The sequence below is a fragment of the Podarcis erhardii genome, assembly GCF_964252035.2.
Source record: "Podarcis erhardii genome assembly, chromosome: 10".
Taxonomy (NCBI): Eukaryota; Metazoa; Chordata; class Lepidosauria; order Squamata; family Lacertidae; genus Podarcis; species Podarcis erhardii.
Genome location: NC_138500.1, coordinates 68,637,903 through 68,662,706, shown reverse-complemented (window position 1 = coordinate 68,662,706; position 24,804 = coordinate 68,637,903). Strand labels below are relative to the sequence as shown.

The following is a 24,804-nucleotide window of genomic DNA, read 5'->3' as shown; positions in this document are numbered from 1 at the left end:
ATGTCAGTTCCCTGACAGCACGTATTGTAGAATTATGACAAATAGTACTATTGCTCTAAATTCCATACTCAGGTTTTTACAATCAAGAGGAGGAGACTTCAGAGCTCGACTTTTAGCTCATGCAGCAAGCCACAGTAAGCCTTACCAACTGCAGTTAATGTTCAGACTTTTTGTTTTGAGTCGAAACACTTACCACTGAAAACAATACTTACTTTCTAATAGACATGAGTAGGATGACACTGTAAGAATCATGTGGGTAGAGCAATGAAAAATATCTTTATTAATATCTAACTTGGGAACTGGAGACTGCAGATGCGTTTCCCACAAGCAAAGTGGTCTTGCTCAACTAACACACATTAATTTTAATAATGGAGGTTAGTGAAAAAGGTATATGAGGGTAGATTTGCTGCAGTACAGTGGTACCTTGGGTTACATACGCTTCAGGTTACAGACTCCGCTAACCCAGAAACAGTGCTTCAGGTTAAGAACTTTGCTTCAGGATGAGAACAGCAATCGTGCTCCGGCGGCGCGGCGGAAGCAGGAGGCCCCATTAGCTAAAGTGGTGCTTCAGGTTAAGAACAGTTTCAGGTTAAGTACGGACCTCCAGAACGAATTAAGTACTTAACCCGAGGTACCACTGTACTTTCAAAATGGTTCAATATGGCCATGGATCAAATGTTAAAAACTGAACACATATGCGTGTAAAGTAAAAATGAAAATGGTAAACATGTGTGCTCGGTTCCTTGAAGGAAGCAAAGGATAAGCCATACATAAATACATTTCATTCCTGGGACTATGATGATTTTCTGTGAAGCCTTCACTTACCTAACTGGGCTGTCATCATGAATCTAACAGAATCACAGAAATCCCTTATTATTCTTATGGGCCGACGAGTTGAGAGGTCAAGCAGCAAGATATGTCCTCCCCCTGTGCCAATCCAAAGGGCTGTATTCTTCTGCAGGCAGATGCTCTTCACTCTTCCCAAAATAGCAACTTCTTGTTTTGATTCTTTATTCAGGTTTGGCACCTCCTCCCTAAAACAGTATGATACCATTGTATATTAAAAGCTGCAATGGGTCATGCCTTTCCTTTCGTTTCCCGTATATTTTCACATAAGCATCTCATTAAGCGGCCATTTGTTTAACTGAAAGAAGGACAGAAATGCTTTAAGCTACACCGACTTCCTAGTCTCTCTTTGCACTATCATTTAGAATACTAAAAGCAGACGCCTAGCAAACTCTGGTCACTTCCTGCCTGTGAGAACAACTGCCCAGTTTGAGTGCTTCTTGCAATAAAGTGTGCCTTCATAATAAACCTACAAGAAAAGTTTGTGCATTGTAATACATAGCAAAATCTCTACCACACTCTTGAGCTACAAATCCACTTTAAATGGGCAAATATATTACAGTAAGAAAAATGATGGGGAAAAGCACAGGAATGTATCAGATAACTACCACACTGTATAACCTCTGTGCAATCAGGACAAACAGGTCATCTGGAAGACTTTTTATTTATTTTTTACTATTAAAGCTTCGCTTGTGGAACACATTTTTAAAATCAGCTTAACAACCCCTGATATCCCTGACTTCTCTGTGACAGCTGTACACAAAATATCAAACACTCACTTTAGAAAATGCATGCAGTCGATTAGTTCACAAAGCTTCTCTGTCTTTTTATCCCAAACTTCCACAAAATAGCTATTTTTCTTCGCCAAGTAGATGGATTTGTCTACTGCTATTGAAATGATATTGGCATCACTGTGAGCCCTGTGGCATAATCTGAGGGGCAGAAAAGAAAAAATCAGATTGATATACGATAATACAGAACATATAACATATGTTTGCAAAGATGGAAAGTTTACAATAGACACCTCTGAAAAAACTTCCTGCAGAATTTCCACATCCAGAGCTGTTCTCCTCCCCTGAAAATCCGCTCCTAGGGGTTAAGGTACCCTTCAGAAAAATGTGTGCCACAGTGGGAGAGGATACTTCCCTTCCGCAGCACCAGCTCACACAGGTAAGTACTTTCTGCTTTTACACAGAAATCTCTGGGTACTGGCCAATATTCAGAGTTATCCTCAGTGGCTACATGTTTGAATTTAATGTGTGTCCAAACTAAGTCTGACTGGCATCAATACTGCCATCACTCTAGTGCCAAATTATTTCCCCCCCCCCAATAGTTGTTGGTTTAGCTGATGGTTGGTTGGCTTCCTCTGCTTTTTCAGCTGCCCTTGCTCTGAATTTCATTGTTCTGTTGTGGTGTATTTCATGTTCTATACCAGTGGTTCTCAACCTTTTATTGGCCTAAGCATCTCTAAAACCCTGATGTTCCCCTGTGACGTATAATTATTATTATTATTCAAAAAGTGAACTCCTATTCACGTGGAGGAAGCATAGAAGGACATTAACTGTTCATAACGCATTCTTAAATTGCCCCACTTAAAAATCAAATTGCCCCCCTGCGGGGTGTGTGCCCCACGTTGGGAACCACGGTTCTATACCCAGCCTAGTATCTGTAAGTTGAAGGGTCTGCAACTCCTATAATCCTTGCACATTGAAAATGCTGGCTGGGGCCAATGAGAGTTACGAGTTCAACAACATCTGGAGGGCATCACATGACCACCTCTGATGTAGATACGTGCAGATAATGTGCAAACGTTTATATACAGTGGTGCCTAGCAAGACGAAAAGAATCCGTTCCGCGATTCTCTTCATCTAGTGGTTTTTTCGTCTTGCGAAGCAAGCCCATTGACGGCTTAGCGGATTAGCGCTATTAGCGGCTTAGCGGATCAGCTGATAAGCGGCTTAGAAAAAGGGGGGGGGGAGGAAAAAAAACCCGCAGGAACTCGCAAGACATTTTCGTCTTGCGAAGCAAGCCCATAGGGAAATTCGTTTTGCGAAGCACCTCCAAAACGGAAAACCCTTTCGTCTAGCGGGTTTTCCGTCTTGCGAGGCGTTCGTCTTGCGGGGCACCACTGTATGCTCAATGAGGGCTTGATTTATTGCCGATTGATGTCACTTAAGACTACATCCATGGATTTGTTCAGATCAGCTTCTGGGCATCCAAAGTTCACAAGAAAAAATCAGTGGGAGTTTGCAAAAAAAGTGTATTCCAGGATGTTTATAAGAAATACACATGGATCAGCATAATAGAAATAAATGGAAAATTCATCTGACAAAGGTGTGCAGCGTTTATGCAAGCGTGAAAGTACTTGGGACTCCCTGACCCTCAGCCATATGAATGCAAGACACTCAGCATTTGTTTGGAAACTGTAAACTGTTTGGTTCTCACCTTATCACACAATTTATATTTTACAAGTGATAAGGCCAAATAAGGTTTCTCATGGTTGGGCGAGGAGAATCTTATTCTCCTCATTCCACCAAAAAGATGCAGATAGGGTAACTGTAAAGAGAAGTACCAGGCAAAAAGAAAAGCAAGATACTTTTAAAATGATGTATTTTAAAGAACACAACCAAAAGAGACAAAGGCATGTAGTGAAAATTAAAACAAATGAACTTACATTTGGCTTGTTTTCGTCTCAATGATTTTTTGGACGCAGAAGTCATTAGAAAATGATATAATCTTTGTTCCACAACCTCCCCAGATTGTATTTTTTTCACATGAATAAACAGATTCTCTTAAGCACATAAGTGGGGTGCTGCGGTTTCCAAGTTGTAAAATCTTCAAAGGTGCAGCATCTTTGCACTGGAAATATAGCAAAAAAATATCGGAGAGAAAAATCTCCAGGCATGAATAAAACACCAGTCCCTGCTGATATACATAACTTTAAATGTTATTGTTGTTGCATGGTCATTCAACACTAACAACAACAACAACAATAAAATACCCTGCCTTTTTCCCTGGCGGTACTCAAAGCAGTTTACAAATAAAATTAAGAACTGCTAAAAATATAGGGGGAACAATCATTTAAAACAATTAAACACTGATAAAATTAAAACTATATACATATGTAAAATCTGTCTGAAACCTTAAAATAATGACATTAAAAAAAATACTGGGATACCATTTATATGATATGCAGAATCTAAAAGATCTAAGCATAAACAACTTAAATATAAACCAAGATGCATTCATAAGCATTATGGAAAATGAGAAAATATGAGGAGACGCAATTGTTGAAGAGGTAAACATGACTAGTGAAGGAATGAAACTCACTGCGTATGATCCACAATTCTTCTGTAATGCTATAAATGAATTTAACATTGTTTATAAAATGGATTTTGATTAAAATTCCTGAGCCGTTTGTACAGTTTACTATATTTATAAGCAAAGAGAGGAGCAGGTTAGCCATGATTTGATCATTGTGCAAAAGCCCACTGCTCATTTGTGGTAACCCATAATTTGTTTCAGGCTATGGCTTACCATAATGTGTGAAAGGGGCCTTTATGTGGCTTCCCTATTCAGTGATATTTCAATAACATCTGCTGTCAAAGTGCAGTGGTGCCTCGCAAGACAAAATTAATCCGTTCCGTGAGGCTCTTCGTATAGCGTTTTTTTCGTCTTGCGAAGCAAGCCCATTGACAGCTTAGCGGATTAGCGCTATTAGCGGTTTAGCGGCTTTTAGCAATCAGCTGTTAAGCGGCTTAGGGCTTAGGAAAAGGGGGGAAAAGGGGAAAAAACCCCGCAGGAACTCGCAAGACGTTTTCGTCTTGCGAAGCAAGCCCATAGGGAAATTCGTTTTGCGAAGCGCCTCCAAAACGGAAAACCCTTTCGTCTAGCGGGTTTTCCGTCTTGCGAGGCGTTCGTCTTGTGGGGCACCACTGTGTTTTAGAAAGACCTCTAACCTTTCAACACAAATGAAAAGGGGGAAGTTCATCAAAAACTATGTATGTGTTTCATTGCTTCAGAATTACTGGAAGATAGTGTTGCAGATGTACCTTTACTGCTGTGTCTTTAAAAACCGCTAGCTGTCCATCAGCTGTACCAGCACAAAAATAGTTCTGTTTGCTGAAAGTAAACAGGGAATTTTGCAAGTATATCATTGAAATAAACTGATTATATATATCTTACTAAACCACTGCATGATTCTTATAGAAATAACCGTTCACTGCATACTAAATGAACCATTACACAAGCATAATTTTTAGTGAGATGCACCATACATGTGTGCAATATTATGACTGGAAGCACAAATCAAATGCACTCAACTTCCTTTTTTAAAAGTCTACCCTTCAAGTAATATTGCAATTAGACACCTGCACAAAGGTGATAATAATTCTCACAACACCCGTTTAAGCTATTTGAATATGTAGGTATGAGATGCACAGGTATGTAAAATTATTTCTGGGTGGACTTTTTTGTACTTTTCTAACTATAAATCTATTATGAAATTTCATCTACACTTAGATACAACCGTACTTTTGCTTTGCATAAGAGTAGCAGTAAAGACATGTGACAGAATCCGACATCTTCTGAAGTTGGTGCCTGGGCTTCTCCTCTTCTGCGTGAAAGACCCACAAACAACCAGAATGAGTTCCTGCTACAATCCAGTTCTCCTTCTCTGCAGAAAGAGTTACCAAGGCCATACACAATACTCTGTTATCTGCAATTTCCTGGTGGGGAACAATATATATAGTAAACATCTGGACACAATTACATAAATGCAGATTAGTCTTATTATTATCTTTTTATTTTACCAATTCCCTTGAATTCTAGAAAAAGAGCCATCCGACTGACTACTTTATATTTCCAAAATTAGTAGCTACCATGGGGCTATGGAACATGTAAATGCTTTTTTTTCTCTAAGGACAGCTGGTCGGGTCCACTTTCCCTTTCTCTGAACGTTTTTGTAAGCAGCAGTACATTAAGGAGCAAAGATTACCGTAAGTGACCAGTTCCCTGCTGCCCTTCCTCTGCTCATAGTAGTAATGAACCTGGATTCTTGAAGGTCCAAGGAGTAGCAGCTCAAAGGAGGAAATGAATCCACTCACTAGGCCCATCCTGAGTAAGCCTACAAAGCACCAGATTCTACACGCAGCCTTCAGAGGAAGTACCTTTATCTATGAAGGCTGATAGACTGCCATCTCCTCTGAGGACCAAGAAAGCCCTGCATAGCTTCCATTGGCCAAGTCCCAGTAGCTCGAAAAGCCTACCTCTGAATGCTAGGCTCTACTGCATGGTTGCTGACTGTGGTCCTGAAACACATGTTCTTTTATTTTGAACCAGAACCCTTGTTCCAGTTCAGGGCTCTGACTTCTTTCCAGCGAAAAGCCACATTGAGCCTGCCTCCTATTATCTCATTTGGGCTGTCCTCTTTTTCTCTCTCAACAATTTAAAAAAACAACCAAACCTCTCGAAGTTGCATTTTATTATTATTCTTTTTTTTTTCTAAGTCAGGGTACCTTCCATACATTTTCATTGAATGTTTTATATGCCTGTAAGATTATAGCACTTATTGACACATAAAGAGGTTTAAAAGATAGGACTCACTGTTGCTAGGCTAACATTGAAAACTGTAACTGCTATGGTAACAATTATTGTTCCTTTACCAATTGAGTACAGTGGTGCCTCGCAAGACGAAATTAATTCGTTCCGCGAGTTGCTTCGTCTTGCGATTTTTTTGTCTTGCGGAGCACGGATTCCCCGGGTATTAACGGCTTTAAGAAAAAGGAAGCAAACCCATAGGGAAATTCGTCTTGCGAAGCACCTCGAAAAACGGAAAACCCTTTCATCTAGCGAGTTTTTCTTCTTGCGAGGCATTCGTCTTGCGGGGCACCACTGTATGTAATTGAATGCTATTATGAGACTGATAGATCTGAGATGTAAAAGAAATCTCCATTACAAAATGCAAAACAAAACAAACCTTCCTATGGCATGCAAATATATATACATGCTGAATTAACTGTCCTTTGAGATTCTGCTAAGGCATGAAGTTTATTATATAAGTTCTGCATCTACCAGGACTGAAGCATTTGTATTAAGCACCAGCTTTTACACCTACCTGACACCTGTGTCCATCTGAATTTAAATCAATAAAGGAGATCTGTGCTGCTTCTAAGTTTCCGCTACCTATCCAGATTCCTGTCTTCTTACAACTTGGATTTGTAGCAACCATGCAATCTGCTCCAAAAGGAGAGGGTACTGAGATGTATCTCATCAAGCAGACCAGTTCTGCGGAGTTCAAAATATCATAAACCTGCAGAAATACCACATTAGTAGCAACAGTGAGTAATGGCTCCTTATACATTATGTTCCTTACACCACAGTAATAAAATGCACTGCCAATACTGCATATACTGTATTGTTTAGAAAGGCATTTAATGACACATTCATTTATACAGCAGATCAGATGGTCTTTTCCAGTCATAAACACATAACCCACAGTAAATGCCTACCTGAGCAGATGTAGGTCTTTCCTGAGGATTTTCTTTCAAACACTTCTTAATTAAATCTTCAACTTCTGGCCAGGGGGTGCAGCTATATTCTTTGACAGGATCTAGAATTTAAGTTTTTGAATTTCAGATGAAGAAAAAGAACTACACAGACCAGTGTTAAGTATACAGTCCTCTGTGCACCAGAAGCAGTTTAGTCACATGACCTGGAAAGCTTTCTGTGGACAAACACCAGCTCTCTCGGCCTGAAAGTGAGATGAGTGCCGCAACCCCATAGTCACCTTTGACTGGACTCAACTGTCCAAGGGTCCTTTACCTTTTTATAGTAAAATCAATTGCTTTTAAATTCTTGCTTACTGCAAGAATTCCTTCAGTCAAAATGGGTTTGAAAAGAATGTACATCCCTCCCATAAGTACCTTATTTTTCTGTGTATAAGACGTGGTTTTTTGCTAAGTCTTGGTCCTTTCACAGAAGAGCCCAAAATTTACTCTCAGCATCAAGACACAGAGAATTAAACAAATTACAGATTTTAAAATATTGGTCCTGACTCATGAACTCCAAGCAGTGGATGGTACACTGTTATTTAATACTGTTATGTAACCTTGTTCTCTTACACAAATATTTCATTAATCTTGCTTTAATGTTAGAATGAACCACCCCCACCCATGCAGAATTGTGTGCACACATAATACACATAATGTCCTACATACCATCTTATATGAGAAGGACATTAAATAATGAAAAATAAACCACCAGTGAACAACCTGAGTATATCAACATAACTAAGGAGGCACAATATATTCTGTAAACCTACACAGCAAGGGTTGAGCCAGACAGTATTAGCTGCCCTGAATTTCTGTTGGTTTTAATGGAACACTGTGCACAGTATGTTTGCAGTGCCTTCAGTTTCCAGGCCACTTGATATCTTTATTTCAAACCTTTCCTCTTCCGCCTTTTTGGCTTTCACTACTGTCTACTGCTCATGCAACAACCACTGTATTGAACACTAGCAGAAGTAAACATACCTGGCAATTTTCCATGGATAGCTAAGTCATCAAATTCATTAGGAAATTTCATGCCTTCTAATATTCTCCCACCAGCTGTTAAAATGTCATACAGGAGCAAGCCAAATGAATAAACATCAGCTTGCTGGTTGTAAATAACATTTCCTCTTGCAACTTCTGGTGCTCTGAAGCCTAAAAATAATACCCAAGTCATTAATTGTTGTGCTTCTTGCCATTCTGCTGCTGAATTTGTTGTTTTAATTTAGGAATCTCAAGTTATGTTAAGCGACATAAGAAACTTCACACGAACACCAACTATTTAGGGCCTAAAAAGAGCCGAGAGCTTCCAGAAAGCAATCATGAACGTTAATAAGAAAAGCCATCTCTTACACTCAGTCTCTGTCTCTCTTTCCACAGAAGCGTAATATGCAAAGGAGAATAAGAAAGTCACTGAAAGACTTTATACACAGGCTCTCATACATCTACTCAAAGTCCAAGCTGGCTATGGAGCCAACAAGCAACAACCCAAAGGTAATTTGAAACTTTTGGCCATGAGAGACTGTCCCATACTAATGCAATATGGAGATCTGACTTATACTGAGTCAGACCATTAGTCTATCTAGCTCAGTAGATTACACTGAATGGCTCTCAAGTCAGGGGATTCTCCAGCCAAATCTGGATATGCTCAGGATTAAACATGGGACCGTCTGCATGCAAAGCAGATTTTGTTTTTCAAATTCAATAAAGATTCTGTGCCTGTTTTAAGATGCAACCCCACCACTACTTACCGGAGAGTAATATAATAATATAATAATAATTTATTATTTGTACCCCGTCCATCTGGCTGGGTCTCCCCAGCCACTCTGGGCAGCTTCCAACAAAGATTAAAAATACATTAAGTAAGCACCATTTAACCCAATGGAACTTATTTTTGAGTAGACATGACTAGGATTGGACTGCAAGCCAGCTTATTAAAATAACACATGTTGAAACATCTTATTCTGTATCCCTAAACAGTCCTGCTCAGTGGTTTTACAGAGACATAGAAAAAGAAGCAATCATGTATGCTCAAGGAAAGGCTTATGAAGATGAAAAATTGCCATCACTACCTGCAGGACCCTGACAGGGTTCTAGGAAGCAGGAGTTAACCCTGTGTTCCCAAATGGAAAAGAGTAATCATTTACTTTAAAACAATTTCCCCTTAGGATGGGGAGAGTCAGGCTGGTCACTGGCTTTGGAAAATTTACCGTATTTTTCGCCCCATAGGGCGCACCTAGTTTTTTGGGGGGGAAATAAAGGGGAAAAAAATCCCCCCCCCCCAGGTGCGGGGCTGGGGCAGGGGAAGCCCGAGCTTCCCCCGACCCCAGCCCCCAGAACAGGCTGCTCTCCACTAGCCGTGGGAGAGCTGTGCGAAGTCGCTCAGCGCGCCCCAAGCTTCTGGGTGCAAATTTCCCACGGCTTGCAGAGAGCTGCGCTAAGCCCGAAGCCTGGGGGGGTGCTGAGCTCAGCGGCGCCCCCAGGCTTCGGGTGCAGGCACCTCTCCCCAAGCCGTGGGAGAGCTGGGCGACTTCGCGCACCCCTCCCACGGCTTGCCGAGAGCTGTGCTAAGACCGAAGCCTGGGGGGCGCTGAGCTCAGCGCGCCCCCAGGCTTCGGGTGCAGGCACCTCTCCCCAAGCCGTGGGAGAGCTGGGCGACTTCGCGCAGCCCTTCCACGGCTTGCAGAGAGCTTCCTGAAGCCTGGAGAACGAGAGGGGTCGGCTTCAGCGAAAGCCTGCATTCGCCCCATTGGACACACACACATTTCCCCTTCATTTTTGGAGTGGAAAAAGTGTGTCCTATAGGGCGAAAAATACGGTAGTTCTTCTAAATTGCATTTCTCAAATGTGTCACAATGTTAACCTTGTTACACTACAAGAGACTCACGTGATACCTTGATTTGATTAAATATGAAGTCCTTCATACCTGGTGTGCCCTCAGATGTTTTTATCCCCATTCTACAGCAATACTGGGCAATACCATAATCAGCAATCTTTGCAATGACCGCTGAATTGGGATACAGTGTAAAGAGAAGCACATTGTGGGGTTTTAGATCACGGTAGATGATCATTGCTGAATGCAGATACCTGTGAAAAAAATATATGTATTGGAAATATTGAAAATGAGAAGTAGTGCCAGTCCACAAGGCAGCTTCAAAACATCTAGTCATATGCGAACAGAGTGCACAACACTAGGAAATCCATTAGTATAAGTGAAAATCACTTAGCAGAAATAGAATATTCAGAAACATGTACTGCAATGGGGGAAAAAACCATTTTTATTTTTTTGTGCTGAAACAAACATTTAAAGATAGCATTACCTTAAGCCATCGGCTACATGTAGAGCTATCCTGTGCTGGAGTGTTCTAGTTAGACTGGCATTGTCTTGTTGTAGCAATCGATCTAGAGACCCTTTTGGTGCTAATTCCATGACAAGCATTCGTGGACGCACTGCTGCAGCCAGCAAGAGCACTAAACTAGGGTGATGAAGATGGCAAAGAACTGCAAGTTCCTGGAAACAGTAAAATGAAAATGAAACAACAGAAGCACAAGCACTGGTTTTTCAGTGGCAGTTCTGTGCTCAGATGGGTGTGAGGTCAAATAGATTATTGGAGCCAACTCTATCTTGTATGCACAAAGTGTCAGAAAACAATTTGGGAAGGGCTTCTAAATTTCTACCTTGCCAGTATTATACAACAAGTTATTGTGTTAACTTGTAATAACTTCCCTACAAGCCAGAAACACAATTTCTTAAAAGTTAAGGTAATTCAAATATTAATAGCCCCCATTTCTTTTACAGAGGAAATCCACAAGCCATTAAAATATAAGCATAAAAAATACAAAAACACAAAAATAACCCTGGGATACAAAAACCTAGGGATAACCAGTTTCCCCAACTAGCAGTATCACTGTCTTATCTGGATTTAAATTGTTCACCCAGTCCCTCAAGGCATTCAAAAAGTGGTTCACAATATTTAGAAAGTGAGTTTTTCTTCTTTTAAGCTGCTGAAACCTTCAGAATGGGTGCTTCTCTCAAACAAGCTCTTCAAAGACTTACTTGTCTTAGAAGTCTAAGAGATGTGTGCTTATTAAAAATCTTTACAGCTGCCTCATTTCCACTGTAAGAAGCACGGTATACAGATCCAAATCCACCATCACCTTTCATGGAAGAAAACAGAACACAATGTTAAAAATATATAGATTGTAATCCATCCCAAATTTGCCAGGGCCCGTTCTTTAAAATATATTGTATGTTCTACAATATAGGTGCTCCCTATACTTCTCAAGAACTGGTCAATGAACAAGTTAAATTAGGCCTCATATAATTTATCAATCAATTTGCACAGTTAATCTATTTTATTCAACTCAGAATAAAATGGATAAATGTTAAAATGTTATGTACTAGGGTAATCCGGGTGTTCAGTGCCAATAGCCCCTCTCTCATATAAGTATGCCTCTCTTGATTCAAGGAATGTATACCAATTTGGAAAATTATACAAGCTGGCAGTCTCACAGCTATAGCAACAATAATAGTTACCTAGGAGATATTCTGGTGTTTGGCAAAATACTAGTTCCTCATTTTTCAACATTATATTTCTAGGTAAATCTGCCAGTATCAGGTCTGGAGCAATTCGGGCAATTGCAATAGTACATTTTGGCTGATCTGGATTCACCAAGAGGTCACCTATATGGATAAAGAGAAACAAAAATACAAAAGATTGAACAAAGAGATTGTCATGGTCCGGGTCATTGGCAGCAGCAGTCCAGACCCGACACACCGGGACCAGGCTATAGATGGTAACAATGCTAAGAAGTTCAATGGAGGACAGAAACTGGAGAAGGAGAAGGAACTGGAGCAAGGCTAGGAATGCTGACTTAGGATCAGGAACTGGATCAGGAGCAAAAGTAGGAACTGGCAACAGCCGGGAATAAACCATGTTGTTGTGGCAAAGAGCCAGGGGAAAATGCATCTCCTGATCTGGCCACACCTGCCAGGCTGCACCCGACTCCCCCAAAACAAACACAGCAAAGGCCTGGTTCTGCAACTCCTCACTGCACTCAGGACCTGGCCCCTGCAAATACTCATGGTATCCATTATTCCATGCATATATGTATTAGGATACATATAAAATTCTATGTACCTTTGAATAATAAATGCCATGTATTTAAAGAGGTTAAATGGCATCATTTGTTGTGAAGCATAAAATGAAAACACTGATCTGTTGTTAAAGGTCCTCTGGACTGAGGGTTTCTGTAACTTGAAAGATCAAATCAAACAGCTTATTACCACTGTGAAACTTCTGTTATTTTGCAAGGTGCAAAATCTTGGCTTACAGCTGTAGATATATGTATTTGTGTACATTTTTGTACATATTTGTACAAAATATTGTACATATTTTGTGTACATAATTGTACTGGGAGCTGGATAGAAGCACACAGAAACCACAGAAGTGATAAATATAATAATATCCAGAGCTGCAGTCCGTATTATATTTGTACTGACAGTTAACAGAAGCTGTTTGGAGTTTACCATCCAGGATGAAGTTGATCCTAGGAGTTCCTGAGTGCAGCTGATCTCAGCGGTGTTTGCATTCAGTGCTGAATTTAAATTCAGTACAAAAACCAAGTTGTGCCACTGACGGATTGGCTGCATTTGGGAGGCTCCTGAGTGGAACCAATCGCAGTGGGCCTTGTATTTGGCACCAAATGCAAGCTTTGCTTGCAGAGAAACAATTGGGAGTGCCCTGTTATGCTCACAATAGTTCTTTTGCAGTCATGGCTGCATAAACTCCATGCCTGATATCAAACGAAGTCAGGTGTGGGGCATCTTGGTGGGACTTGGGGAAAACAGTCTCCTTGGTGGTCCTAAATCACGCCTCCCAGGCTGAAGGTCCCCTACCTGTGAATTAGGCTATCTGTTATAAAAATACGAGTATATTGATGAGAACAGATATACATTTATTTGCATACTGAAAAGGTATTTTAGGATAGCTTTGTTAAAGCACTAGATACCTTCTTCTGCTTTTTTCAGAAGGTCATCAAGTAATATTTGCTGGTGCTCCTCACCATCCTCAAAGCTATACAAAGCCCATTTTTTCAAGAGTGTTTCTCCTTCACCACAAACATCCACTTCTAGCAAGCCCGGAAACCATTCTTCCATAAGAGAATCAATGTGATCAACAACTTGCCCCAAGAGGATGCAACCTGAATGAGAGTCAAGAAAATGTTATTCGGACCGTGGTGTGCTACAGCTACAAAGTGCAAACCCAACAGCATTCTCCTCCCCCAAATATTCACTCTGATGTAAGTTTAACCTTTTCTGCAAGAAGGCACAGTAATTTTGAGGAAACTGTTTGGGTTGTTTTCAAAAACTGCTGATTCCACCAGGCAATAGGCTTCAGGTGACCAGTTCAGATATATGCCTTGCCTCCAGTACATCCTGTTAGGACGAAGAGCTCGTTCTGCAGAGAAAGAAAAAAATAGCTTTGCAAAGACTATTTTCCTGCTGTAAGTCTACACAGGTTATCTGACAAAGCACACCACCTCTTAGCTATATATTGCCATGATTTTATATCACTGCGTGAAAGTGCAAAGCATAAACACGTAAGTAACTGCATATTTGCATGTTAGTATGGCCTCAGAGCATATACGGTATAACATGTCATGAATCAGTTGAGAAAGATAAACTGAAATAATGAAATATTGATTCAGAAAAGGCTAGGGTTCAACTATAACACAATAAAAATTAGTAAGCAAAAGAAGTAGCTCCATTATTTATTTCAACCTTTCCTCCCCTGTGCCCACCCCAATTTGTAATTTTGTAAATAACATACTACTGTATCAGGAATCTGATTTATACCAGTTCAGAATACTGATTTATACTGGATCTGACTACCATTTAATTCCTTATTGTTTATTCCTGACTTGGCATCAATTTTCCAGCAGCAGAGGCATTTCTGTTAAATAAAGATCCTAGGGATTGAATCTGGGGCCATCTGTATAGGCTATGGTCATGTAATGTCATGTAAAAATATTAGAAAATATAAACAGAACAGAAAATATAAAAACCCCAACAGATTTTTTTTTAAGGAAACAAAAAGAAGCCAGCAATTTCAGTATTAAGAGTTCTGAGTTACTTTCAACATTGCATTGGGATACTGTCCCCTCTCCCACCCAAGACTCCCTATGTTTAATCACCTTTTAGCCAAGGAGAACAATAATGGAGCCATGTGAAAATTAATGTACCTCTTCCTGAAAGAATAAACGGTGACACTTCAAGCAACCTGTTGATTAGCCTGGACCAGAATCCCATGGGAAAATAGGGCATTTCATACAGCCTTATGATAATTTCAGAGTTTTCACAGTGTGGTAACTCTATCACAGGCCTATTATCTGACAAGCTGGAAGAAAAAGTAAAGTTGTTTTTAACATTTCTGATTTTATTTTTTTCTACAGACTGAAAGCAGGGGTTAGAAGTAGCCAGAATGTGCAATGAGTCTCTTTCTCAGGTGTTCTTCATATTTCTGATTAGTGGGCAAGTCTAAAAAGACCAAAGATAAAACAAGTCATGAAGTTCTAACACTACATTTCCTTAACACAGCACCTGCTTTCAAGCCTTTTGTTTACCTGCTTGGAACAAGGAGCTGATCTTCTCCTAGTGGCAGTGCTATCTGAAACTTCTCCAGAAGCCTGAAGTATTTACACATGTAAACCTTAGGAAATTTGCTTTTCTTTAGCAGGAAGTTCTCTACATCGGTACGCTTTATGATTCCCTTTGGGTACTTAGGAAAGCCTTCGACCTTCACTGTCAAGATCTAGGGAAAAGAAACAAAACTCAGAGTTCTTGGGGAAAAAAGTGGGACCTAAAGCAGGAAGGCAAGAGGTTGATGTGTACTCAGTTGGTCACAAAAAAAGAAAACATCTGAAAACTCACCTGTGCCATGATTTTACATAGCCATTTAGGGTCCACAAAATACAGGTCACTTAGCTGAAGTGCCGGATCTTGAAAATGGAGCAGAACACCTGGGTGAAGAGAAGCACAAATTAATATTTTAATCAACACATATTGATTAGATATTGGAGATATTAGCACTGCTTGGTTCTTATGGTAGGTTGGACCCAAAATGGCCAAGAACAAAACTCCACTGAATCTTAAAGAAAGAAGACAATTTTGATGGAACAGTGCGTTTGGATTAGGGATGGGGAAATCTGTCAGTTTCATTTTCTATTTTTTCCAATCTTATGTTCACTTCTTCACGTTTCCACATCAGCTTGTGATTTTATTTTCTTCAAAAGATCTTCAATAAGATTTACCAGCATTTTAGTGCAAATTTCTCCCAATATACCCATTTTTGCAAAGCAATTTTCACTAATGCAACAATACGAATCTCCTCTATTTTAGATATTCTACTTCAGATCAATATCAAAACTTTTATACGTGGGGTGTGCTATTCTTAGCAGAAATAAACAAACAGAAAGGTACATACAGTGGTACCTCCAGTTACGAACTTAATTCGTTCCGGAGGTCCGTTCTTAACCTGAAACTGTTCTTAATCTGAGGCGCACTTTTGCTAATGGGGCCTTCTGCTGCCACCGTGCACGACTTCCGCTCGCATCCTGGGTCAAAGTTCACTACAAGGAGCATCTACTTCCAGGTTAGGGGAGCTCATTACCCAAAGCGTTCGTAACCTGAGGTTCCACTGTAGTACATTTTCAGACATGGATAGATGGTTTAAAATCTTGGGGCAGTACTGCAGGTAAGCAAGGGGCTTCCAATCATTTAAAAATTCCCTTGAAAATAGTCTCACGCACCCAAACTATGCTAGAGCAAAGGAAGAAAAATACATTGTTGCAGCAAACACATTTCTTAAACACATTTCTACTTGCTAAAATGCAAGGAGAAGCATTTGCAGAGGAGCAGTGATGGGTGGCATCTTTACCTTTTTTCTTGCCTATCTATTCTCCCTACAAATACATTCCTCAGGGTCATCTCTCCCCTAGTTAAGGGTATGAGTCTATAAGAATCTAGCTGTAAGAAAAAATGGAGGGAGAGGGAGAGTGGAAAGGCTAAGAACAACATATTTTGATGATGCATGTTACCTGATTCATTCAGAAAGTGAACAGCATGTGGGAGCTCATTTTCATCCAACTGCAACTGGTTTTCTTGCACCAATTCTAACAACCGCTTGTGGTCAATCACAGGAAATTCAGCTGGAACATTTTTGCATTCCTCTAAAATTCTCTTCTGAAGTTCCAAGTAGCTGTCTGGGATTAGCTGTCCAACAACGGGCTGGTCTCCGATCTGTAGAACGAACATGCTTTGTTTATAGACTTTTTTATGAATTCTTTAGTGATGGGTCAAACCTCCCTACTCAGGTTTGGAAAACTAAATGATTTATCCCAAAAGTTGGGGGACAGTTTGGTCAAGTCTGAGCCCATTTCTAGGCCAAACTGGACCCCATCACAACTATGATGTCATGGGAAATGGAACTCCAAATCCTGGTCACCCGGCCTCCACTCTGCCCATTCAGTAGCTTGGGCAGCTGCTGTGGTGGAAGAAGATGGGTCAGAGCAGGGGGTGGTTTTCCCAATGCTACCTACCTCAGCAGTGCTGGCTCAGTCAAAGCAGTGTGCTAAGACAGTGGAGGAAGGAGACCTCCTTCTATTACTCTACTGCCAAAACGCCTTGTCCTTTTGTTAGCAGGTGAAGACAGTTTTATTCCAACAGGCCATTTGGAACCGACAGTTTTTAAGGAGAGAGCTTTTAAAAGTGCCATGCTATTTTTATTACCAGTATTTTAATAGATTTGTTTTTATATTGTTTTAATTCTATTAGAATTTGATTACTTTAAAACTATTGTCTTTTTTATCTTTTTGTCTTTTTTCATGTTAATTTGTGCAAGCCACCTTGAGTCTCACCCTGGGAAAAAGGCAAGCAAAAGCAGCCACAACAAATCTTAAGAGAAAACAAGACAGGGAGTTTTAAGACATAGAAAAGTATAAATCCATCTGACTTATTTCTATTGCTCTCGACTGACAATTCACATGACACTGTGCATAATACTTGACTTCTAGTTCCAAATCTCTTCTCCCTTCTCCTGATGATTAGATTTATACCCCACACCTTCCTACAAAGGAGCCCAACGGTGGTTTTACTGGGATTCTTTGCATTATTTACAATTTCTCTGAAGCCTTTATAGTCACTGTCTATGCAATGAGAATAACTTATGAACTACTTTTTGTTGTAAGGTTATGATATAAGGATTGGTAAAATGTTTTTTGCACATTAGAAGAGTTTGGATCTGATATCCGCTTTATCGCTACCCTAAGGAGTCTCAAAGCAGCTAACAATCTCATTTCCCTTCCTCCCCCACAACAGCTGCATGTGGAGGAGCCGGGAAGCGAACCTGGTTCACCAGATTACGAGTCTACCGCTCTTAACCACTACACCACACTAGCTCATTAAGGAGATACCATACTGCAGATTGTGTAGTAGTTTCAATTAATGGCACCATAAGCTTTGATTCAACTGTGCAAGCCTTAAAGAACAAAGTGCTACAGTAAACGTTCCTGCATGTGAACATGTATCTATATGAATGGCATGGCTTACTTTGAAATTCAGACTCTCCTTTATTATAGTTTTTCTAAGTTTGATCATAGCATCAGACTCTTCAGTAGCATTCACAAAATGGTAATCTCGGATTGCTGGAAATCCCCTCTGATTCATCAGTTCCTTGGTAATTTTGTTGACACAAGCTCTACGCTGTTTGTCATTAGAGATGTCTAAATGAGTACCAATGAGAATCACAGGTGAAGATGAAGCTCGGGCCTGCAAAGAACATATAATCACAGTGCTTGATTAAGATTCTCATCCAGTACATAATATACAGCTTTTAAAATGGTTTTGCTGAGTCAGTCATTGCCCCTACACTTTGGAGTATATTTCCCATAAAGTGCATCACATATAGTTTGGATATTCAACAGTCAATGCACCACTTCAAGGTTTGTTCTAGGTTTATGGTTTATGATTTCTCTGCACTGAGACAAACTATGAGCCCAGGATTGGACATAATGCTAAACCAAACCAAGACTTAGCCTCAGGTAGATTAGGAGAAGAGCACTGCACAGCCATGAACTTTGGTCTGGAATCTTGATTGTTTGAGCTAAATCATGGTTTGGCTTAGCATTATGTGCAAACTGGGACACCACATAATGCTATGTGCAGACTTGGAAAACGAATATAGAAAATTTGTCCACCTATGATCTTACGCAACATTTTATGAGCGTAGTACAAAACATGTTATTGTTACTATATCTATTAAATTTATAATTTAATAAAACTCTAAAGAAAATATGAAGAAAAAACAACAGTATCTAAGACAGGCCAATAACACTGTCAGGAAAAGCCTGAGCAAACAAATGTGTTTTCAACAAACTGTGGACCCACCTTACTGGGGGTACCTCCAGTATGATAAAGTTACCTTGATATTAAACAGCCATGGCTTCATAGCATCCACTTCAGCCTCTCCTTTGCTAAGGTCATAAACAGTAAGGTACAGAGCTCTCTGGGTCATAAAGTGGGGGTGAGCACTGTAGAATTCCTCCTGGCCTAAATAACAACATCATTTTTTGTGTTATGCGCTTGCTTTTTCTCTCTCCTCTAGGTCACAGAAAACCACAATAACATTCCTATGCTGTAATCTGCACAACCCCCAGTTCTTACAGAAAAACCCCAGAGTTCAAATCTTTTTAGGCTAAGAAAAAACAACAACATTGCACAGCTTGAGAGGCACCTTGTTCTGAAAAGCTCTCCACAAACACACCAGGAGAGTCCGAATTAGGTAACCACACTCCCAAGAATCCTGAAATTTGGAAGCAGTATTGATATTCTTATGCTCAGATTTGACAGGATCCAGAGAAGAGTTCCAGTTTCTTTCTTCTCTGCAACAATTTCCACTGCTGTTAATATTGGAAGGATATTAGACGTTTTGCAACAAAATTAACCAAAGGGAAAGGTCCAGAGAGTGCTCTCCCCAGGGAGGTTTGCCTGGTGCCTTCATTAGGTGTTAGGTGAAAACATTCCTTTTCTCTCAGATTTTTAAACAATCTAAGGCCTTTTAAACTATGTGTGTGTGTCCAGGGGTGGGGGAGGTATTTTTTGTTTTTTATTGTGCTATGTTTTTGTGTTTTTATACTGTAAACCACCCTGTGATCCTTGAATGAAGGGTGGTATATAAAGTGAATAAATAAATAAGCAGGCTTCAGGTTGTGCACAGAGTTCTCTTGCATCTGCATGCTTAAGTCTTTGAAACCTAGCAATTGTCTCTACTTCTATGACTACTAAACCAGACCGAACACCTTACCTATCAAGGCTAACAACACACTTTCATTACAAACATTCAATGACCACTTGCATTTTCAAACTGCTAAAATGTTACGAGCCACCCAATATTTACTATGTAACCTAATATTGTTTTGATGAATCATTGCAAGCTGGATTTGGACATGGCTGTAAGTTCATAACATACATTTATGCTGAGACTTACAGCAGCTACTGGCCAGGTCTGTTCAGTCTCATAGGCTGCCTTGTGCATAGGTCTGAACCAAGCAGACTAAGGCCATGCAGTTATTAATCTACATAAAATATAGGAAACAACAACTATGCCATTTGGGTCTACACAACTGGACCTTAAAAAAACATGTAATGGGGGCACAACTGATAAGGAAGTAGCTGTGATTCCATCTCCCCACTGTGCATAAGCCAAGCTTGATGTTAAATGCAAATATGACAAGATACCTCCAAAATCCCAGACACTTAATTCAAGCTCTTTCTTTGTTTTACTCTTCACTGTAACCCTCCAGTCAATCACATCAATGCCAACTGTCGCATTCGGAATTTCCATGTCTTGTCGCTTGCATTTCATTAATTGTTGTAACAGTGTAGTTTTACCGCTGCCTGTATTTCCAACTATCATGAGCTTCATCCGGTTATAAGGGACAGCTTTCTTTAAACGCTGTTGAAGAAACCTTGAGTAAGGGAGGGAACCTTTGTAAGAAAATTGTAATTAAAAAAAAACTCCTTCATATATAAAGACATATGAACCATGCAGATCAAGTTAGATATTGAAAAACATTAATATTAGCATTATGTATAGTTTATTGCTATGAGAAGGAGGTAGAGAAGTCAAAGGCTTGTATACTCCTGCGCTCCCCATCAGAACAGCAGGAGGTTGTGACCAAAAGTTTTCATTTCAGACCAACTACAGCGTAGTGTTTTGTTTGAACGTGGACAACCTGTGGCTAATCTTACCTATAGTTAGTTGAAAAAAGCCAACTTCAAACTAATGGATTCAAGTTACAAGAAAAGAGATTCTGACTAAACATCAGGAATGACTTTCTGACAGTAAAAACTGCTTGATAGTGGAACGGTCTCCCTCTGGAAATTGTGGACTCTCCTTCCTTGGAGGTTTTTAAGCAGAGGTTGGATGGCCATCTGTCATGTATGATCTAGTTGAGATTCCTGCATTGCTCCGGAGGGTTGGAGTAGATGACACTCAGGGTCCCAACTCTACAATTCTGTGATTCTATGGCTTGTTTCAATTAACCATTAGTTAAGACTAATTACATTACATTACATTTCAGTTCAGTTATTTGTTTAAAGCCAATGACCATCATGGGGGTGGGGAGAGCATCAGAAAGCCCATGATCCCACAAAGTTTTACTTATGTAAAAAATTGTCCTTATTTTTTTCAAGGTCCAATTGCAAACAGATTTGTTTTGCAGCTTGGCAGTTTTACCTGTTAAGGCAGATCCTGTTGATACCAGAAAATTCTAAAACATTAACAAAAAAGCAGCCAAATTTATTCTTACAGATTTGCCACTTCAGCCTCCTGTTTTCAACAATTTGTCCATTTTTAAAACATATAAATTAAATTGAATTGATAGATATACTGTTGGTATTGTTTTGATTTGCTTTTAAACAGTCAATACACACCCACTCATAAGAATGTTGAGATAACTAACCTTATAATGTCCCTGGCTTTCCATCCCACATATTTGAAGTCAAAGTTAAGATTTAACCCTTCCAAAGGAAGGTCCCATATTCTGGATAACTTTCCCATTTCATCAGGAAAGCTTCTTAATTCTGGATTGTAACTTACATCGAAAGATGTTAAGTTTTCAAGGAACCCAATTTGAGGAGGAATCTAGAGAGAGGGAGGAAGCATATTAACAAAAATCTTTCTTGGGGGGAGGGCCAGAGTAATTTATCTGTGCAAGATCAAGCATGTCAACAGCTAAAATGAACAAATAATAATTAATATAGCAATTCCCTTGTTTCATTTACTATTCTACAATATCTGCAACACAGACAACATATTTTATCTACAGTGGATAGCTTGCAATTTGGAACAAATGATTAATTTAGAATAAATCATTTTTCTCCAGTAGCAATGCATCCTCCTATACAAATGCTATATTACTCCTTTGCAAAACTGATTTTAGGCATGCTAATACCCTTGGAGAGCTATTTAAAAATGGTGTTCTGTTTCAGCTCAGACATCACCCTACAGATCCTGGACCTAGTGACTCATTCTTAGTGATCCCTCTGAAAACATTTATGGACCAAAGAAATATGAATCTACACCTACCTACCTACCTACCTACCTACCTACACACACACACACCCCAGGGTTCTGAAAAGGAGCAAATGATTAATCAAAGTTGCACTCCTCACCATTTGAGGATCTTTGAGCAGATGTCCCTCTCCTTCCCTCCTCTTAAGAGTCTCACCTGCGCTCTTAACTGATCTTAAGCAGAGCTTTCTATAACTCTTTTCTCATAACTAGGCCAGTAAACTGACCCCTTCCAGGACAACTACTTCACTGGGTCTTATTAGTGTGTCACTGTCCATCCATCACACACAGATGTTGGCATAATGAAGTTTGTGGCTCTTCCTTTGTCTTCTTGTGGTTCCTCCACAGCACAATTTTTCCCATTGGCTTCTGTGGCAGAAGTGCTACCCTACGCAGTTGTTTAGTGATAAGGCCACCTTGGTGCTCAGGCATCCAAATAAATTGGTGTTGAAAGAATAATTTTTAAAATAAAGAAACAAGAAGAAGAAATCATAGGAAAAACCTTGTCCCTATCAAAGTGTGTTTTTTTGTTGTTGTTTTTTTAGAACTCTGCTGTGCTGAAGTAAGAATATCATTCTTAAGAGCAACCACCCTATTAATAGTGAAGCTCACAGCTTACCTCTTTTAAGTTGTTGTGGGAGAGGTGAAGCTTTTCGAGCCGAGACCACAAGAAAGCTTTTGTATTCAGATCCAGGATGCTTATTTGATTATGATTAAACAGCAACTCCCTTAAATTAGACGTTTTCCAATGAACTGGCCCAGGCAGAGTTACGATTTTATTATTGCTTAAATCCACTGATCTCAGACTAAAAAGAAAATGAGGAATATGCAAACTTGTTATGAGAAGATTATTTCAAAGAACTATACATTAAAAAAAAAAATTGTCCTGGAACAGGCATATTTATTTTACCCACCGTGTTGAAGATTAAGCCAATGGATGCCTGTTTATCTCTGTTTCTATACTAATAAGGCCTAAGTGGTATCCGTTAGAACACTCATTGTGGTCTTGATCAGATAGATGGACTAGGACTGCTTTGATCCTCAGACATTCTTAAACTAAGAAAGTCATAGGAGAGTCTATGAAAGACTTAATATAGCCGAACTATGACGGAGTTGCTGGACATTCAGCTTCAAGAAAGAGACAGAAAATGCAGTTTTGAAGCAACATACATGTTAAGTCTTTCGAATACAGACAGCTGGATTTCAGGCAGAACCTGGATGATCGTGGGACAGAGTTTGACCTGGCAGACCACCTTACATTCTCCCCAAAGGGCTTTGCCCCTAAGGAAGCAATGCTAATTAATAGCTATATGAAACCTCTGAAAGACTTTATGTCGGGATTTGGAGCACAGTGTAACCAATATGCTGATGACCCCCCAGCTCTGCCTCTCCATTACATCTGAATCAGGATCGAGACTGTGCAGGTGCTGTCTGGAGGCAGTGATGGGGACAATAAAGTGAGCCTGAATCCTGAAAAGATGGGAGATGCTGTGGGTGCATGGTTCTGAGATCTAGAATTTAGGGAAACTGCCTGTTCTGGATGGAATTGCGCTTTTGCTGAAGGAAGAGGAGTGTAGCTTGGGGACACTCCTCAGTTCCACCCTGTTACTTGAGTGCCAGGTGGATTCAGCCTATGCCCAGCATGGCTGCTTCACCAGCTACAGCCACTGCTTGAGCAGGATGGTGTGGTTTCAGCAGCCCATGCTGTAGCAACTTCACAATTGGAGCATTGCAATGTGCTCTATGTGGGGCTAACTTCAAAGACTGTTTGGTTTCTGCAGCTGGTGCAGAAAACCACTGACAGGCTGTTTTAGTGGGGCAGCAACACATGTTGCTGATCCTTAAATCTCTGCACTGGCTACACGAGCATGCAATTGTTCAGAAAGGGAAATACTGTAGAAACTTACTGTGGGAGAAGAAGAATTGCTTCTGGAATACTAGAAAAATTATTCTGAGATAATTTCAATGTAGTTATGTTAGGCGGCAAATCAGGTGTGGCCTCTAAAAACAGCAAAAAGAAAAGCAATTACGTTACTGTACCAGTTAGTAAAAATTGCTAATACGCACAATATAGGAAGGCAGTTATCATATAATCTAACTATTTGTAGCACAGGATTTTTCTAGATGATAAAGGGAGGAATAATCTAAAGTATTGTTGGCCAAGTGCTCCAGCGTTGTAGAGGCACAAAAGGGGGAGAGCAGATTTTTTAAAAAGTTCTCTTTCCCCTTCTCTCTCTGACACACACACACACACACACACACACACACACACACACAGCATAGGCAGGAAATGATGTGACACGCAATCTCAAAAGATACCTGTAACACCTTATACCAAATGAACTATTTCCTACAGAAAGAACTAAACATTTCTAGCACCTTTTTAAACAGCCTTGGGTGCATGGGGAAAGTAAATAACTACATAGCAGAAGGTCCTCCTGGAAAAGGATGCTTCCTGGTCCCTGCCTGGGGTTCTCAAAGACCTGCCTCTGTGTGCCCTTGTTTTTGGAACCCTGATCCAGGACTGAACTCTGCCTGCTCTCTTCCTCTATTGCAGACTGAAACGCAGCAAGCAAGGCATTGTTTTCTGTTCAGACAACTGACAGAGGGAAGGCCTAAATTTACTACTACTAAAGAAGACTCCTGTATCGGTTTCTACAGCCACAGAAACTATAACTCTCCAACGGTTTGACTTCACCCCCGAAGGCACACTCTTCCATTGTCTCCTGAGACAGAGAGATGCCAACCATTGAAATAAGAGACTTCTACTGTTTTGC

General features: G+C 40.1%; 1 protein-coding gene across 2 annotated transcripts in view; it reads right to left on the bottom strand.

Moving 5' to 3' along the window:
* Positions 1–24,804, bottom strand: part of LRRK2 (leucine rich repeat kinase 2) — an 82,817-nt gene that overhangs the window by 5,995 nt on the left and 52,018 nt on the right. For both annotated transcript variants that reach the window (XM_081878454.1, XM_081878455.1), the window contains 24 exons: positions 23,935–24,028; positions 22,647–22,833; positions 21,417–21,598; positions 20,191–20,420; positions 18,875–19,002; positions 18,004–18,222; positions 16,494–16,695; positions 15,328–15,416; positions 15,021–15,208; positions 14,640–14,794; positions 13,709–13,855; positions 13,407–13,598; positions 11,932–12,078; positions 11,452–11,552; positions 10,715–10,905; positions 10,321–10,481; positions 8,379–8,549; positions 7,356–7,456; positions 6,962–7,156; positions 5,380–5,573; positions 4,899–4,968; positions 3,521–3,705; positions 1,626–1,778; positions 826–1,034 (listed from right to left, as the gene is read on the bottom strand). In XM_081878454.1, coding sequence (XP_081734580.1) covers positions 826–1,034; positions 1,626–1,778; positions 3,521–3,705; positions 4,899–4,968; positions 5,380–5,573; positions 6,962–7,156; positions 7,356–7,456; positions 8,379–8,549; positions 10,321–10,481; positions 10,715–10,905; positions 11,452–11,552; positions 11,932–12,078; positions 13,407–13,598; positions 13,709–13,855; positions 14,640–14,794; positions 15,021–15,208; positions 15,328–15,416; positions 16,494–16,695; positions 18,004–18,222; positions 18,875–19,002; positions 20,191–20,420; positions 21,417–21,598; positions 22,647–22,833; positions 23,935–24,028 — 3,891 coding nt within the window. The remainder of the gene's footprint in view (positions 1–825; positions 1,035–1,625; positions 1,779–3,520; positions 3,706–4,898; positions 4,969–5,379; positions 5,574–6,961; positions 7,157–7,355; positions 7,457–8,378; positions 8,550–10,320; positions 10,482–10,714; positions 10,906–11,451; positions 11,553–11,931; positions 12,079–13,406; positions 13,599–13,708; positions 13,856–14,639; positions 14,795–15,020; positions 15,209–15,327; positions 15,417–16,493; positions 16,696–18,003; positions 18,223–18,874; positions 19,003–20,190; positions 20,421–21,416; positions 21,599–22,646; positions 22,834–23,934; positions 24,029–24,804) is intronic.